Below are 19347 nucleotides of genomic sequence, written 5' to 3'. Positions count from 1 at the left end.
CGTGAATTCTGCAAGAGCTGTGCCCACGGTTTCTAAATAGGCTGTGAGGCTCCGCGCGGGCTGTTTTAGGCGGAGGTAGCCTTATCTCCATTTTCCCTGCGCTTTCAAAAGCCATTGCAGACAAGGATGGAGTCCATAACAGGGAGAAACTTTTGACAAAGCGGTTTGTTACTCAGACCCCATCCCTGTCACTCAGATTACAGTCACATTGAATTAGGCCTTGTCTTGCAGACCTGTACATCTCTAAGAACCCTCTTACTGTAGCTGTGAGGTTTCATACTATTTCTTTAGTAACAATGCCAGTCAATTGTGACTTTCATTGTAGTTCTGGTGTGCTCATAGCAGGTATGGTCACGAGAGGACAAGCATTTATTCAGACATATGACTTTTTGTTGGATAGGCTTTTTTACCACAGAAGACAGAAACCATCCAAATACAACCTTATTTCAGTCTTGGTTAGCACTGTATATTGATTGTGCGTCTGCTTAGTTAGGCCAAGTGGGAAACATAATTAGGAATAATAGCATCCTATTGTTGTGCTGTAAGTGACGTTATTAAGTGGTTTTCAGAGCTGCGGTACGGCTGAAGTTTTTTCAGAAATCAACCCTGGAGATGTACACTCCGTATGACATGGAGAAATGAGGTACTGGTACCTCTTAAGAACGTAGTATGTGGGCTTTTTAAAATTAGCAGTAATAAATATTTGAGGCACCTCCATCAAAAGGAAAGAATCCTATTTACTTTTCAGCTTCCGTCCTTGCAGTTTTATAACCCATACAAAATAAAAATATACACTTTACAAAATAGGATTTTTTAAATATATATATATTTCCCTTTGTAAAACTATACCTATTTAAATACATTTGAAATGTTGCTATAGGTAAATTAGAAATTCTGTTCTAATACTACGAAAAAGGCAAAATACTTTCACTTTTAAACATACAGCTTATATACTCTGCTTCTCACTGTCCCTTCCCACTTCCCCCAGTTTGATTTCATCATCATTTTGGGCAAATTTGGCATCATTCAGTCTGATTGCTTTTAATTTAAAGTAGGCACTGGATTAAAATTGGGGATAAAATGTTACATATCTTCTGTTCTTCCTTATTTGTTCCAGTGCAGCTTTTCATGCAGCTAATTATTAAGGAGGTATTCTAAAACTCAGGAAAGGACTTTAAAGGAGCCATGTTTCTTGATTTTTAACTGTACTCTACTTGAATGCCACAATATAGAAATAGATTTACTTTGGAACAAACTACAAATACATTCGCACAGTTTGTGACAACTTAATTGTCTACTTAGAAGTCCAGGAACAGACTTTTACACCCAATTATTACAAATCTTGACCCAACCGTTCTATTTCATCAATCAGGAAATCAATGTCTTGGTGAGTTGCTGCAGGGTTTGAGATGACCATCCGAAAGAAGTTCACTTTGTCTCCTAGGGGCTGATAGCTCACCATGGTCGTACCATACTCCATCATCCTGGCTTTTATCACTGGGGCCACCTGCAGCATTACAAAAAGAGGGGGAAGATTATGATCATAATTATTTTCATTATTACCATCATCCATATTATTATTATTATAAAAAACCCAGAGTATGGTTTTTTTTTAAAAAAAAAAGGATAAAGAGCTGCAAGAAGCGGTTAAAAATGAAATTACATCCAATATTGATAAAAGTGTTAACCTCCATTAATGAATAAATGTCTCTTTGAAAAGACATTTGGTTTATCCTGTTTCTTTGTCCTGCTCTTAAAATCACTAGGAATTTGACCCCCTACTTCCTCAATATTACTGACAGGGACACGTTGGCTGGATTTTGAGGTGTTCAAAACATACTGTTACAACCAGTTTCCATCTTCTCTTCATATGCCAGAGTGCCATGGTATTAGTGAGCCTTTTTTGCACTTGCTGGGTTCAGCAATTGTGGTTCACAACAACTCCAGTAAGTATACACAGAGCAAATAAGTGCTCTAGAAATGAGGCAAATCCAGAGAATGCTGAACTTGGAGACCAGAGCAAGGTGGTGCCAGACTAAGCCACAGTAAAATGACCATGGAGGCGTCATTTGCCAGAATATCACAAGGTGACCTTGCCCTGGGAGATAATTTTGGGGATTGCCTGCCTGCAAGGGTTTCACTGTTCACTGCGTCCTGTCCTGGAGGATGCTACTTACTTACCTTCATGAGGTGGTTCATCCTTTCTTCGTTGTCTTCCATACTGCGCAAGCTGGGAGGTATATACCAGAAGCAGACGTTTGTGTGCTGAGGCTAAATACAGGATAATAATAGTTTACACTGTAAGAAATGCTCATAATAATGGCAATTAAGTTCATGCCTTCTTTCCCCCTCATACATTATATTGTGACAGCAGTCAATGGTTTTCATTATTGTGGTCCGCTGAGAGTCATCATCATTATTAATGCAGAAAAGATAATCTTAGGCATTTATTTCCAGGGTGTCAGATGTGGAAACACATCATCCAGCTGTGCAAATACATTTATGCCCTACTGAAAGGGATCTAGGTTTTGTAGGTGTTGCCTCTTTCAGAGGCTGAAGGGATTGTGTGGCTAAGGCAAGAGTCTGTTACAGGTAATTTAGAGGTAAGGACCGTGTCATTTACTTTTATTACATACATTTTATTGACAGAATAATATAGAATTGGTTCCGTAAAAAGGAGTCACAGGTGCTGCATGAGACAGTCTAAGATTTTCTTACATTTAATGAAATTTATTACTTCTCGGTTTGATCCAGCTAGCTGGTCTATTAATATGCCTGCACCACAGCGTCTTACCCGGTTTAACTCCCATGGGAGCATCAAGCAGAAAGGCATAAAGTAAGAACTAGTTGATATTTTGTGTATTTTTGCACTCTCGCAAGAGCTGCCTGCCTTGCTACATTCCTCTTTGCTGAACGCTACATGTGTGAGCCACAGCAGCTCCTACTGCTGCCAGTTCCTTTACTCATCATCAGAGCCCGTGGACCTTATCCAGTGATGATGTGTGAGAAGAGGGAAATAAATCATATACTGGCACATGGGTACAAGCCTGAAATCTCCGTCTGAAGAAACATAGTGACGTTTCTCTAAGTGCTGCAGGGCATTTGGACATGTACTAAGTTATTGCTACCAGGGAGCAACATTTTGAGAGACAAAACCTTCCAGGGCAAGTACAGAGAGCAAAAGCCATCACAAGCAGAAGAAAAAAAAGCTAAAATAAGATCTTTTTGTTCTCTTTTACAGGCAAAGCACCAGTTAATTTTGTAACAGAGGTCTCTACCAGGCCTGTCCCCAACCACCACAGCTGGAGAGGGCTCCTCTGAAAGAGATGGTCAGACACTGTTATGTCAAGTGCAATTCTGGGGTACAGACACACAAACGAGGCTGCACTACCTTGCCCTAGGCATTGCGCTTCAGCTGAGCACCTGGCACCCAAGGGTTGCACCTCAGCTGGACACCTTCCACAGAACATGCCTCGCGATATTTGCACCCCACACGGTGGTGTCACCTCTGCCACATGAGCCAGATGGGCTCTTGAGCAATACTAGACCCTGACGTGCTGTGCTGCACTCCACTGCAGCAGGGACTGCAGTACAGATGGTCCCTCCAGGTCACCCCAGGTCCCTGCAGGTCCGCTGTGACTGCCCACCTGAGAATGATGATGAAAGCACTTTGCACAATTATCCTTTCGGAGTTGTGTGAGGCACTGTAAACCCCACTCAAACTGTGCTATTAGGAAACCACAACTTGTTTTTATTACTTAAAAGCCTGTTCTAACTGTGTGTGTGCTGTATTAGCTGGAGATGCCAGTGTTTAGTTTCAGCAGGGTGAAACTGAGTAAACTGAAACCTTATGCACAGCTGCCTCATCTCCTTTGTCCCTGGATACCATGAGGAAGAGAGATATTGGCATAACAACAGGTTTTTGGTTTTTTTTTAAAGGGACACTGATTTCTGTCATGTGTTCTTTGATTTGACCAGTTGGTAGCATCCCAACAGGTGACCAAGGCAAGTGTTGTTGACCAATTGGGAAAAAGAAATTGCAATACATACCTTTCCATCAAACACCATTTCATACCCTTCTCTGTTCTTTATTTTGTTGTATAGGTATTCTGCAAGTTCCAAACACTTATCAATTTGTGCTTCAAATCCTGTGGTTCCCTGTAGAGAGAGGGAGGAAAAAGGTTGTGGTGACTATCTGTTCTGTGAACCAAAAGAGTGAAAGGACCATGCAGCACTTATCAAAGCATCAGCACGAGTCACCTCTGAGAAATCTCTGTGGGACAGAGATTCTATGAGATGAAGGACTTTTTGCTAAGCACAGCACATTTGTCTCTAGCTCTTGCCACTGGCTCCCCTATAGCCACCTCTGCAAAATAAGCACTGGGTACTAACTTGGTTCTCAGCAAAATATTACTGAGGTGCCCTTGGTAGATTTTGCGGAGAAGCTGAGTATGTTCTCGGATAGTCTGGACTGGGACACGGAAGGGTCTCTAGAAGGTGTTGAGTTCAGATATGAGGAGTCTCATATTATTTTCAGAATAGGGAATTTTAATCTTCTAGGGGTGATGTGCTGGGGACTTTTCCAAGAAAATTTTTTCTTTTGTAATTAAACACGGAATGGGCAGATACACTTTTAGAATCTGGTCTGATACCTGTGAAAATAAACATTTTGTTTCGATACTGCCCTGCCTCTGTAGTGGTTTGCTCTCTTCTAAGAGACACTATATCAACTCTGAAGCTGCTTTCTTAAGACCAGCTCTAAATCCCACTTTTTCTTCTCTGGCAGAAGTTGTAATGCTCTCTCTTTGACATCAAAACTGTTCCTGTGATGCCTCAAACAAAGGATGGAAGGACAATAAAGAGCTGGATTAGATAAACTGTTTAAGAAACACACATCCTACTTTGTGACATTAATATTACAAGTGGGGTGTGAGAAGAGGCACGTATACAAGGCATATTGAAAAACCGGGGTTTAGAAGAATTGTCTCTGGGTAATGGATGCATGTGCAGAAAAGTCGATGTCATTATTCCTCTGAGCTAGCACAGCCCTGGGGAGACAGACCTGGAGTAAAAGAGAGACATGTGGCTAAAACTACCTGCCACTCTGGAGACCCTGGTTAGCACAACAGCTATTGCGACCACAGACACTTGCAACCTCCTTTACAGACTCCCACACCTCCAGCTGCATTTGATGTCTGTCTCAGAATTGTTTTCGGAGTTTTAATGAAACGCATGAGGAGCTTTCAGGCTTTCAGGAAATGAAAACAGTGATGTCATCTCCTCTGAACAAATGTGAGGCAACTTGACGTAGTAAATTGGATAAATATATAGAAGAACTCATTTAGCACCATTCTACAAATACAAATTAATTAATCATTAGAGCTGGTGTTTTCACATTTCCCAGAGAACAGATTTTGATGATTTCTCCTGTACTTCTTCAAAAGATGACATCGTATCTACTGCATGCAATGAAACTAGGTATTCCAGCTTCGCCATGTTTAATTTCAGAAAGTCATTAAAACATCTTTTTATTTCCAGAAATCTTTGTAACAACATTCCTAGGTATATGATTTATGCTGTCAGACTCCTAGAGTTACACAAAGCAAATGCTATGCAAAGCCATGGAGTTCAAGTTTCAAATTCACGTGTGCTGCTTTGAAGCTAAATTGTTAAATGTATAAAAACCAGAAAATAATAATGTTCTTTCTTTCATGCTATATATGGGACATTCAGGTCAGGTATTTTCTAAAATGATGATTACAATATAAAGCTCTCTATCTGGTGTGCATTATTTTAATGCAAAAAATGTACTGCAGGCAGTCCTACCTTTGCCCTCCACATTAGCCATAGCTTGAAGACATCAACATGCCGTCCACATTGCAAAGCCTTGTCTCCTGTGTCGTAAGACAGGTCATAGTGCTTGTCTTGTTGAAAGAGGTAGGAAGCATGCATTTGATTGCAGCTCTGCATCAATCCCTTACAGAAAGACACAAAAAAGTGATGTTGGCACAGACGTGACTGCTGTTTTGAGGGTTGCTTTGGGTGAGAAATTACAAACACCCAATTCGGTGATTGTGTGTCCAAGTGCAAATGGAAGATCAGAAAAAAAAAAAAAGACAAAACCAGACTTAGCTCAGTGGAGTAAGTTTTTCATACTCCATTCAGCACTCAGGATACATTGGTATGTGACTCAGTAATGTGTAATCCACTCCCAGAACCAAGGCATTTTCTAAAAAAAGTTTCCTATCATTATGCATGAGTTAACTTCTGGATCTTGCTTTTTATTCTTTGTTCTGGTTCCTTTTTCTCCTTTCCTTTGAAGACATCTTCTCTGGTTGAGTCAGACCAAGCCAATTTGGTGACTAATCTAAATAGTATCACGCCGCTTTCTAATTGCTTTGATCTCTAAAATTCTGATTTTCTTTTTCTTTCTTTGTAGGCACATTTTTTTTCCACAAAGCCCCTGGCTGCAGCTTGGATGCTTAAGTGATATAGAAAGCTTTGAAAAGGCAAAGGAGCGTATGGCCTTTAAAACAGCCAGCTAGAGCTATTTCGGGGTTGCAAGACACCATTCTGAGAGGCAGCTTGTGGGAGGGCCAGAAGCCAACAAGGTGAAGAAACATGGCTCACGAAAACATAAGGTTTGCTTTGTAGCTTTTAAAGTGAAATGCAGAGAATCATATTCTGGCTCTAGTTAAGTCTTCAACCAAGTTTAAGGTATAGCTTAGGGCTATTGCCTAAAACTGCAATTTCCAGTCCAAGAAGAATCAAAACTTGGCTGTTTACGATCAAGTCTAATCTTTATCTGTAACTCAAAACTGAGATAAGAAAAAGAAAGGGAAAAAAAAAAAAACTTTCTCTTAATCTGAGCCATCTGTTCTCACTAGAGGTCAAGGATAGTACTGACTTCAGCCAAGCAGGATCTGTTTTGGGGAACTGACCCAGAGGGCAAATAAAAGCCAGCTTCTTTCTTCCTAAGTGCAATCACTTTGTATACAATCTGTCGTACAGCTGTTAGCAAAACTGCAACCAGCTTTTTGATAGCTGATCTAGTAAATGGTGGTTGTATAGCAGCTGTCCCAGTAACCAATGGTTATATGAAAATCACAGGCTTGAAGGGTGATTCAAATTCTAGTACTAAATGAAATGCCTAGTTTTTATTCCAAGTGAACTTAGTGTTCCATTTTCGCTTTCATGTGCCCCAAAGTAGATATATGGATCAGAGCTCGGTAGAAGTATCTATCATTAAAGTCTAAAAAGTGTGATGATGCCTCAATTCTGGCACAAATGTTGTGCTGCATGTATACCATACCAGTCATCCCAAGAGGACTAGAGTTTTGCCTCTAGTTGAATTTTATGATACACAGCAGCTAGCGCGGTTACACAGCTATGCGCCCACGACTTAGCTGTGGACATTTTGAATGGAGAGCCACAAAACTCTGTACGGATACTGCCGTTGATCGGATCTATCATTTCTGCTAGATGGCTTCTTTAATTCCTTTTGCAGTCACAGCCTGAGCAGGTCTACTTCTCAATTTCTTTCACAGTCCTCATCACATTAGCAATCAGTTATGACACAGTTATGAATAAAACATCCGAGATTTTTAGAAGCAAAATGTCAGAAAGAATCACAAAAGCAAATATATTGGGACATACCTCTTCTCTGACTAGCAGGGCTGAACACTGCAGTGGGACGCCCATCATCTTGTGAGGGTTCCAGGTCACCGAATTGGCCCTGTGACAGCAAACCACAGGAAACTCAGACATTGTGGTGAAATGGTGAATGGTGGTGAAACTATGAGGACATTTAGAAATAATTACAATAGCAATGAACATGTAGCAATGCATACCCTTTTCTTTTCCTAAGCAAACAAACATGAATATAATCATGGCTGATATTAGAAAAGCAATGCCTTCATAAGGGACCTTATCCACTCTAGTTGGTTTTTTGATGGCAATCCTGGCAGTTTACAGCAAATTACCAATTGCTCTATGCACTAAACTTAATCAATATTAAGTTATCTATCTTTATAAACAAAGAGCAAACTTCCTGAAAACACGCAATTGACTGGTGAACTTTCTAAAGTCACACAGCTGATTAAAGATGCAGATAGGAAGCTGGCAAATGAGCAGATTCCCTCCCATTGAATCCAGTTTCCTCAAGATATTAGTAAGCAGCTCACATAGGCATTTTAAAAAGTTCCTTTAAATACTTCTGGGTACTTCTAAGTGTCCGAGTAACTTGGAAAAATTGGCCCAAAGCAGTTTTTCTCATTGCTCTGCTGATGGTAAATTTTCATAGCTCCTTAATTTTAGCTTGGCTATAGAAATTAACGTAACTGGAGGACTGGATCCAAAATTACCACACTCATAAAGACGGAACTGAACCACCCTTCCACAAGAGTCTGATCCTGCCTCCTTCGGGACACATTAATTGCAAAAACAACTGTCAGCCTAGACCTTGTGATCTAACGGTGTGCTGTTGCAATACAGCCTAGAGAAGAGGCAGCTGGGGCTGTGGAAAGGGTTGAATGGAAGATTGTCCAGCTGTTTATTATTTTAATTTTGTGTTAGGCTTGACTGGCTATTTTTAAATGACTATTATTATATATGATGATTAACTAATAGATGTATACATCTACATCCTATTTGGCAGGCTGTCAAGGATGCATAGTGAACAGGATTTCACATAGCGTGGTGATTTGAGTTTTGATGGTATAAAACGGTATAAATCAGTCAACTGGGGTATTTAAAAATGTAAAGGGCCCAGGACACACATGCATGTAACATTTATGTGAACAGAGGTAAGCATGTTAAAACTTGGTGGTATTTTCCTTTGTAGGAGTTGGAGACAGCGGTATAGGTTTATGCAAGTCCTTATAATTTCCTGCCAAACTGCTTCCGCTCCTTCAAAGCAAGCAACTCCAAAATCCACACGGACATCGGGCAGCACTTCTGTGCTTTCTTTTTTGCTGTTTAAATGGGACTATGCAAGTGTCTGGTGCAAAATCTGTAGGGAACAGTCTTCCACAGGCAACATCTGGCCACTTGGCTTGGCTTTTTGAGTACTTGACAGTTTTTAATCAGCTCGGAGTCCGCCATCTGATTACAACACCAAAGCTAATGATTCTGCACACGCATTCAGTTCTATGTATTTCCTTTGATATGATACTTCTTAATTTTTATCTATGCCTAAGCAGAACCATGCAGAAGAGACTTCTATGTAATAGTACTGGTATGGGTTTTCTCAAACAAAAGGATTTTTTACCGACAACAACCAGATGTTAATTATCTGCCAAAAACATTTGTCATTTATTTTCCAAATTACATCTCAACTGCACACAGAAAAAGATCAATTACAAAAAATAAAAGTTCACCATTTTTCATTTGTTATCAGTTATTCTGGGCATCAGTCATAAGCACGCACTTGAAGAAACTGCTGACTGAGACAAACAGTGAAGTAAAAAAGCTACGTGGATTCACAGATGTTTTTTAAAAGCATTTCACCTTTGACCAGATAACCGAGCACTAAGCGTCTATGTGATTTTTTGGCTGTTGGTCACAGATAGAAAGAAAAAAGCAGAAAATTTTTCCTTTAAACATTTCAGATAGACTACAGGAGAGATTCAAGACTGGCAGAATTTGGTCCTCAGCCATCATTAAAACCAGACTGAGGTGCACTCCCTGTCCAGCCACAGCTCAGGGGATGCCCAGACCCTGAATGGGAGCACTCATTCAAATGCAAACATGCTTTTCTCATATAGCTGTCACCCCTGAAGGACACCAGACTGAAACTCCTGATGGCAGCCAGACCTATCTGCTCCAGATACCATGCTTCCTTCAGGGTGCCTTGGAGCAGATTGAAATCTGCCATGTCTGGGTACTGGAGGGCATGGTAAGGATGGTCCTGCAACAACTTCTGCCTTTGACAGGAGTATTTTTGCTGGACTGCCTGTTCCCAGAAGGATGTGAGTATTCAGAGCACAGAGTGCTCCATTTAATGCTCCCTCCTTGTACCTTTCTTTCCTATCAAACATGAGTTCCAGCTCCAGTTCTCTTCTACCCAGACTTGTAACGACTGTGCTGTACTCGAATATCTACCATGAAATAGGAATGTCCATAAAAGTTGGGTTTACTAAGTTTGCTCTAAAGCTACACACATTTGAGATCTGGACAAACCGAAATAAGCCACTGTGTCCATCAAGAAGAGCAACAGCACTGGAAATGACAAATTTCATTAATTCATTGCCAAACATATGGAGATGGTACTTACCAAAGCACTAGATAAAATCCAGAGGAGTTACAGATCTAAAGCATGTTACTTGGAAAATTCTCCAACAGAGATTCAACCTGAACTTCTAATTCCAGCAGAATTAGAGCAGCAATTTGGGAGGCAAACTCTTTCTTTCATACTCTGTCCTCACAGGCAACTGTGTAGATTTTTTCTAACTCAGTGGATATTTGGATGTATGTCCTTTAATGTACAATATCTAAGTTTGCAGTACTGGAGGCAGTCTTAACTTACCTAAACTGAATTCATAGAAGCATTGGCTGCTTTCCAAATTTTGCATGTGAGATGTATGAGAAAGGAACTGAACCATCAAGGTATCCTCCTAATCTTCAGGAGTATAGTGAGGAAGTTGTTTGTAATTTTTTTTGGCAAGGAATAGCAATTTGATTTAGAGATAAAAAAGGCGGAAGGAAGTAATAATTTACTGTCAAACAGCACGAGCTTCAGAAAGTACACGAATGTGAGAGTGACTCCATCTAGTCCAGTATACTGTCTCTAGCAAGTGGCCTAAATAAATGCCTGGGAAGAATACAGAACAGGGCAAGCACGTATGAACGTCCTCTAAACGCTCTCTGAGTTCCCACTCATTTGTGGCTCATGTAAGTCCTGAACAGTTCTTGTCTTTCCTTGAATAGAGGTAAATCTTTACACTCTATGGCAAGGAGTTCCACAGCTTATCTAGAAGTTTCTGAGTAAGTAGCTGGTTTTAAGTTTAAGCTCAGTCCTTCCAGTCCCTAGACTGACATCACTTACACTCATCTGCATGTATCTGTAAAGTTCCTGAGCTCATGATTACAACTGTACATATGTTACTGGTTTACAGGCACAGATTTACTGAAAAGACAGCATTAACGCAGAGTGGAGTGGGGGGAGGGGGGTATGTTCTCTCCAGAAGTGACGGAGCAGTGGTCAGTGACTGCCAGGACACCTGTCCCAATTGCAGGTGCATCCACCTTTTATAACTCAGTGTACAAGACCTGCGAGATTCATTTCTTAGAGAAATGCAACTGCCAATTCATGCTGGTCGCTGAATCTGAGATTTCTGCAGAAACCACTCTGCACCTGCAAATGTATGCTGGAAGGAAGAGAAAACTAACAAGAAATGTCTGCTGTTTGTTCTACAAAACCAAGTGCTACACTACTGTAGCTCTGAACAAAGGCACTTAGCAATGCTACTTCAACTGGAAGGACAGTTTGCATAATTTCTTCATACTGTATCTTGGAGATAATATTGATTTTTAATTTTATTTATAGACATTGCTACGGTAATCACAAGTGTGTTAAAATGCATTTAATAAATGTCTTCAATTAACATTAATAAATCATACCTTTCAACGCCATTTAACTTCCATTTGTGTTTTCTTGACATCAGGAGCCCACCACCCCATGCTCCCTAGAAGGCAAGACACATCGTCTTAATGAGAAGAGAACTCCGCTTTTCTCTGTGATGACATCTGTGCGTTCACATCACACTCAGGCCATTTCTTTTTTCTTGCTGATGTAGCACATTCCAAAGTGACCAAGCAGATGGGGCCTGAGGTATTAGCTGTGTTAACAATTTTCTTCCTGAAGCAGTGGTTTATAGCCCGTAATCTGAGTGCCCACCCATATCGCCTGCTAACCCCTCCCTCACCACCTCCTCCGACACTGAGACACTGGGCTGCTCCATGCTGTCACTAACGACTCGCAGAGCTGCTCCTGGGGAAGCTGCCTTTTCTTTTTCAGTGACTAAGTGATGACGATAAACCAGACTGGGACCTCAGCTGCTGCAGTGAGTTTTCACCATATTTCAGACCACTACTGCTTCCACCCTACTCATTTTCTCTTGCTCACAGAGATCTGGGAGAAGCAGCCATTTCACGTGACTGAGAAGTAGTTACCAAGCCTTTTTAGAGAAAGGATTTGCAAAAATGAGACAAAAGCCATTCTAGGGCTGAAAGACGATTCTTCAGAAAGATTTATTGGCAAGAGCCAGATAAAGCTAAGTAGCCAATCTGATAAATTTCTCCAGAATTTGCATTAACCTGTTCAACAATTCATGGTACTTCATTACAAACAAATGTAGCCTTCTCCTTATGCATTTACTTTGCAGCTGCTGCAGAAGCTGAGCCCATGCTCAGCTTCCTTGTACTAATGGCATTTGGAGATTAAGCTGAAGGCCGCAACCACTCAAACTGGGTTATCTTAAGTGTCCCAGTTGCTAAAAGTACCACACAGTCACAGCTCCTAAAATGTCCCCTGACCTGAGGCTTTCAGAGGAGTGGGAAGTCAGCCCTTGGACCAAGTCTAACAACTTAATTACAGGAACAAAATACAATGCTTTTTGTACAAGATGACTTTGTCAAAAATTAATAAATTAATGCTAATGTACCTTTTAATCCAGACCCCCACATGACACTTACATCCACATGCATCCAGATTTTGTATTTCTTGCAGATATCTGCAATAGCTATGAGAGGATCAAATGCTCCATACACTGTTGTCCCAGCTGTGGCACTCACCAGAAAAGGAACAAATCCCTGCAAGATAGCACAGAGGCACTTGGTAAGGTCAGAGTCTTGCAGCCTCCTCAGCCTGCAGCGGCCCCAACTCCCCTTATGCTGCCTGCACAGTGAGCCCACAAGTGTCTCCTAGAGGACATCCTTGCTCCATTACACTGGTTTTCTCGTAGTTTACATGTTAGTGATATTATTGTTTCTACCTTAAGGTGGCAGCAAACTTCTAAACCAGCATCCTCCACTTACTAGGATGCATGACACAGGTAAGGAGTCAAAAGAATTCTGCTCCTCACCACCTGGCTGAAACAAAAAGATCTGCTCTTCATGATGCCATGTAAAGCAAACCTCACCCAGGCACCACAGTGCCTGGGCAGCTTTTACGATTATCCCAGGGAGGGTCTGAATGTGTGGTGGTCCAGACCTGCCAGTGGGAGCATCTTGTCTGGGGGTGTCTACTGGGGGTAGTGCACAAGGGAGGTGTGGGAATCTCCTCCAGCTCCATCCCTTGTGCAGAGCAGGGAGACAGCTTTTCTGAAGCAAAGACAGCAATCTCCATGGTGGCCAGGGACATCCCTTGGATTCCCTCTGCTAAGTACTGAGCCTCACAGAGGAGCACTCACTGTCCATCACAAGGCTTTTGCACTATGAGGTCTTGGGTCTGCCATAATTTACACCAGTGTTCCATTTTAAATTCACTTGTAGTTCTGGTGATTTCAGAAACTGTGCTCAGAGCCACAAAGGTAACCACAAAGGTTTTTTGCAGGACTGGGGTTTACACTATCAAAAAGGTCTAAACTTCCTTCTGCAATAATTAGTTGGTTCGAGTGGCACTCTATTGTCATTTTGCCGTACATTTTATATACTGTATTGCTTTTCTTAGAAAAACTAATCTTTTAATGAAGATTTGTGTTATTAATGAGCTTTGAATGCTGTGTGTTTAATGACTATTCACATAAATGTTGAAGGCACAGAGTTCATTGCACACTGATGTTTTAATTCTAGCTTCTGTTAATGAACACATACAAAAGTAGTGCATTTGTAGAGATGTGTGGATTCAATTTATCTTCCATTGATTTCATGAGCCTATGACGAATATTTTCAATGCATTAAAATACATACAAGTTCCTGGTTTTGTCAATATTCATCTGAGGAACTGCATCATATGCTGATAATATATAAAAGGAGGATGTTATGTACGGATCTTATGTATTTCAATATGTAAGACATACTTGAAAAAAAAGCCAAACAACTCACGGAGATTATAAAGTAGCTATAAATCTATTTTCTCAGCAACTCTTGCCTCACTAATTGCCAGGCTGCATTTCTGAGAAATGAATGAAGGGTTAATGCGCAAGCCTGTGTTGTTTTACCAAGGAAAGCAAAACAACTAGCTGTATCATTCTTGGGTTTTTTCCTTTTTTGGAAGCAGAAAAGCTAGTAAACTTACTTTTTGTTTGGCTTCAAGAATTCTTCTTTCAAGGTCCGATGGGATCATTTTCCCTCTGGAGCAAGAAAGAGTTATATAAGAAGTTTGATCCTGAAACTAGCACTTGCTGTTACTTCTTCACTCAGTAGGAAACCCAAATGAGGAACAAAGTGACTTTTTTGCCCAAGCCTTATGCAGCATTGAACAGCATAGAAAAATTCTGTCCATTAGTCTGAGTTTTTAACTTAATTATTTTGTCAACCAGTTTGCATCAATATGGTGATGATAACTTGAGAGAAGTTATCTTGTGGCCACCCTCAATAAAGATGGATAGTGCTCCGTGGAACCTCCTAGTCCTGTTTAATGTTACAGCCCTGAGAATATGCTCTCAGGGGGAGGATCAGCCCAGGGTCCCAAGAAGCTCGCTGGGTGCCAAATCCCAAGGTTTCCTTTCAGCAGGCATAGTAAATGCCAGCTGAGCGGCATGGCCTCGTGCAGCATGACTCAGTCGTGGTGTAAGCTGTCGTGTCCATGTCATGTCCATTCCAGGGATGAACTTGTTTCAGGGTGACTATTCCACAGTTTGGTGCATTACATGTTCACATTTGCTCGAAGCAGGATATGAGAAGAAGCTATCAGTCTGGACTCATTAAATGCACTGCCAAGCCCTTTGCATTGACTGTATACTGTATTTGCAACACCTTTACTATCAACAATTTACCTGAGATTCAGAGTCAGTGACACAAGGCTTGAAGGCTTATTTATGAAATCCTGTAAATTAATTACGTGCAAGATAGAATAGCGATGATACTGAATACTGAGGTTAAGGTTTTCTTTGCTGTAGCCACAAAAAAAGACTCTCTAAGAAGAGACAGTGTGTGCAAGAGCAATATGAACATGCTGGCTCCCCATGTTACAGGAATAAAGTCTTTACTGGCTTTGAATGCTGTCCATTTAAATTAACGATATTTTTCAAAGACTTTTTCAAATTTTTCTTTCGCTAAGTACTGATTTCCTGCTGCTATTTTAAAAAAAAAAAAACAAACTTTACTAAGGCTCAAAATGGTAGTTTTAGGGAAATTAATATAGCCATTAGTTCTTAGTTTTGGTTTTAGTGTTTTCGTTTTCATTTGGATGAATGTAAACAAAAAAAATTAGTACTTTCTTGTAATAAGATACTGCTAGCTTTTGTAAGTATTCATCCTTACATAGCTCACAGTAAGACTAATTATTTCAGTGGAAAAAGGTTTGTACTGCTGAGATTTTTGCAAAATCTGTCCTGCATTTTACCTATTCAAAACAGTAAAACCGAAAATAAAAAGCTCTACAAGTCTAAAACTTAGCCCTGGTTTTTGTTGCAGAAGTTCAATGTCTAAAGATTATTCAACTCATTGTGAGTTCCCCCCAGGTACATGCACATGTTCACAGAAAAGCAGAAGTTGTCCTATCTTCAAAAACTGTTTCTGGGATCATAAGAGGAATAAATGGAAAAAAAAAAATCGACAAACCCAAAACTATGCCAAAGGAAAGCAATGAGTTCCTCCTCCAAACATAGTTTAGATGTTGGGGTTTAACATTTTCTAATTTATTAAGCTTGTTCATAGAAATACACACAGAGCTGGGCAGATCCCTTCATTGCTCAAACCAGGACACACAGCAAAATAATAGGCTTGTCCTTAGATAAACCTCACCCAGATAATGTCACGGGGGATTGCATGAAAACATGAAAAAGATTTCATGGTACTCCTTCACCACAACATAAGTCCACATCTTCACAGAGGATTGTCTCCACTGCACCAGCTCACATCCTGTGCAGACAACCTGTTTTGTCCCGGTGGCATCTGCTGGGATTTGGTGAGACAGACAGTAAAATCCTGCTGTTTACTCCAGGGTGGTCAGGGTAAGCACTGTGGTCTTCACAGAAAATAATGACACAGAATTCGCACAAGAAGAAAAGGAAGACATGACTTCATTGATCCATGTCTGTCTGGGGTTTATTTATTTTGGTGTGTGTTGGTGTGCTGATGCCATTAATTCCTCTTCAAGGTGTGCTCAGTCTTTTGTTAATAAAGAGATAATAAGTCCATAAGCCAATATGCAGGTGCTGTGATTATCAGAGTAAATTGCTCAGTTGGTGTTCTTCTTTAAATGTGAGAGTAGAGTATTTTGATAACGGTGAAGTCTTCCATTTATGCTAGAGCCATAAATAATTCAATACCTTGTAACAATGATATTTGGGACTCATAGCAAGAGCATTTTCTATTGAAAATATTCTCAGTTGAATCAATAAGGATTGTTCTACTCATTTTCATCTCATATAGAGGTTTTTTTTTCCTTAAAATTGAAAATTTTCATCAGAACGTGGTGATTTTGTTAATATACTTTTGTTTTCTCAAAATGGGTTTTCCTAGAGAATCAAAACCTTTCAGCTGGGCGAGTTAAACAAGAAGTTATCTACCACTGGTTTTGTAGAGCCTATGAACCTGTACGTTAGGTGCCTGCTGTGCTACTCCTTTCAATGTGCCATCATCTTCCCCAGCCTATGCTGCCCCCGCAATGCTGCCAAGACCCTTCTCTCCACATCCCATTGCAAGGGTGTCCCCACCAAGGGCACTGCAAGAAATGTAGTCCGGTTGAGAAAGATAGTAGGGGCATGAAGTAATAGAATTACGTTAGCAAACGCTCCTCAGTTACAAAATTACTCCCATAAAAGGCCAACTTCAGCTCATTTTAATGGATCAAAATGTGAGAGTTTCTAAACGCTCTATTTTGACCAAAGCAAGCTTGTTGCTGGTTTCTTAGCAGAACATACAAAGAATGATTGTTACTTTGATATTCTGTTTCACTTCAGGATAAAAGAAAAAAGTATCAGAATCCCTGAGGAAGCTAACTTTTTTATGAGCTCCAAAAACTGACTTGTAAAGAAGTTACTGACAAAGCCAGTTCCTCAAGTGGGGTAAATCATTGTAAGGCTGCTGAAGATGATAGCGCTATAATGTATGATATGATGCCAGCTGCTGACTACATCCTCTGTCTCTGAGCTGGGCACCTGATGATCCTCTTCTCTATACCAGTAAGAAGAGCAGTATTTGGCATTTTTACTTACCTTTCATCACATCTAATCAAAATCACACTATCTGTACCAATACCCAAGGCTGCAGCTCCTTTCTTCACAGAAAAGTGACTCTGAAAAAATACATTCATTATTATTTATTAATTTTATTTCTTTTTAAATTTAATATAAAACGCTACACTCTTGCAAGCCCTTCAGCAAGCAGTCCCACGCAGGCAGTAATTCTATTCATAGGTTTTTTTGAAACCTATCTCTGTAATCTGGGGCTTCATATCAGGTCAGCACAGTCAATTAGAGAAACAGCAACCACTCTAATCTGTATTTACTCCTGGAATATTAAATACACAATTGTGGCTGATGATGGAACAAATTCTGTCCTTGATGCGTACCTGCAGCTTCTACTGCTTGTATGGATTCAGCTACGAACTTGATTTACTGAAATAAAAAATTATCCCCTAGAGAATTCATTTATTTTGTGGTGTCCAGAGTGATGTGCTTCTCCTATGTAACTTCTGGTCAAATAATACACTGAGAGGAATTAAGACAGGACGCCTAATCGTGATCTCATGCCAGGGAAAGATAGTAATAACTCCCATTAATAAAAAGAGCTACTGCAGTTTAAATTCAGAACTGGGCTATTAGGAATACTATTAGGTAATATGTACGTACAGAGTAAAATGTGGAAGTTACACACTGGGGCACAAGCCAGCCTAATTTTCTCTAGCTCATAGGACTTAACTTCTGAGCCAGTATTGGTTTATAATTCTAATTTAAATCCTAGTGATAATGATACTGAAATAATCTTATATCAAATTATAACACCAAGATTCCGATTTTGCATTAACTCGAACCGAGGTGTAACAATATTTTCTAAAGTAATTTTAACTACAGATTACCAAACTTCTAAAACACAGAAATTCTTTATGTATACTACAGTACCATTAGCTTAGGATGTAACACCAGAAAAAAGATCAAGGATACAAAAGTCCAACAGGTCTTTTTAGGGGTCCATGACATTAAAGAAACATGGAAGACATATTGTCTGCAGAAGACCACAAAGCAGAGAAGTAATCACTATTGCCTTGTCAAGGGAGTATTTGGCTTCCACAGTAAGGCAAACAGCAGAGAGCAGCAGAGAAAGAGATGGGCATTATGGTTACACACATCTACCTAAAGGCTGTGAAACCAGTGGGATTGCACTGCATGCTAAAGAGCTCCATACATAACAAACACTTTGAGAAACGAAAATCAATTCTAAACCGAGGTTATGAAAGAGAGAGGAAGAGCAGAACTGCAACATGCACATTTAACTTAACAAGTAAAAAACCCTTGTGTTTTAAAAATTGCTCAGGAGGCAGTTTTCATTGAGTCCTGACTGCTATGGTTAAGGCTGCGTAAGGGTTTCCGCTCCAAACTTGTTTTTTCACATGCCTGTATCTCACCATTTTGGCTGAAATACTTCAAGTTTTCATGATGCCTACTGACTTTTAAAATATTCAGACATTTTGAAGAAGTTCAGATTGCTCTTGAGCCATGATTTACTGATGATACATGGACAACTTGAAAACGCTTCTTCTGGTAAATGATATTTTTCATACTACATTGCTTTTTCATAACGCACTGGGGTTGATATAGTTTTCTCCCACAGGGCATGGCTGCAGAATACCAACAATGTGTATTGAGCAGCCATTGGGTACATCTCCTAGTCCTAAAATCAGGTCTGAAGGCCCTAGTACAACAAACAATCCTAGCCCTTAAACTAAGCACGTTCTGAAACGTAAACATATGCACGCTGGACTGACTTTTGCACAAACTGATGATCCAAGGAAACACATACCCATGCGCTTTGATCAGCAACAAGGAATTTTTGCCTGTGCTTAAGTGTTTTGCTGAATTAGACTGGGTTAATTGCAGCTAGACTAATCAGGCTTAAGTCATCAAGTAGGCTCCCTCTGCATTCTGGGGGCAACAGGCACTGCCAGGGAAAGATTCATCCACCATGAGGGTTGGCCTGTTTGAAGTGGGTGCCGAATGACATCAGGTGAGGAGATTTCTACTC

The 19347-nt window shown here is 40.3% G+C and overlaps 1 protein-coding gene across 1 annotated transcript in view; it reads right to left on the bottom strand.

Annotated features, from left to right (window-relative positions):
- Window positions 1-671: 671 nt before the first annotated feature.
- Window positions 672-19347, bottom strand: part of LOC104492080 (glutamate decarboxylase 2-like) — a gene marked incomplete at its 5' end in the record, with an annotated part of 36769 nt that continues 18093 nt past the window's right edge. The window contains 9 exon segments of the mRNA XM_010134582.1: window positions 672-1507; window positions 2182-2271; window positions 4051-4158; window positions 5827-5976; window positions 7657-7735; window positions 11620-11684; window positions 12694-12810; window positions 14237-14291; window positions 17322-17401. Of these exon segments, the coding sequence (XP_010132884.1) occupies window positions 1334-1507; window positions 2182-2271; window positions 4051-4158; window positions 5827-5976; window positions 7657-7735; window positions 11620-11684; window positions 12694-12810; window positions 14237-14291; window positions 17322-17401 (918 nt within the window).

The sequence above is a fragment of the Buceros rhinoceros genome, unplaced genomic scaffold, assembly GCF_000710305.1.
Source record: "Buceros rhinoceros silvestris isolate BGI_N320 unplaced genomic scaffold, ASM71030v1 scaffold10824, whole genome shotgun sequence".
NCBI lineage: Eukaryota > Metazoa > Chordata > Aves > Bucerotiformes > Bucerotidae > Buceros > Buceros rhinoceros.
Note: the sequence above shows the minus strand (reverse complement) of the source record. Positions and strands in the feature narration are given on the sequence as shown.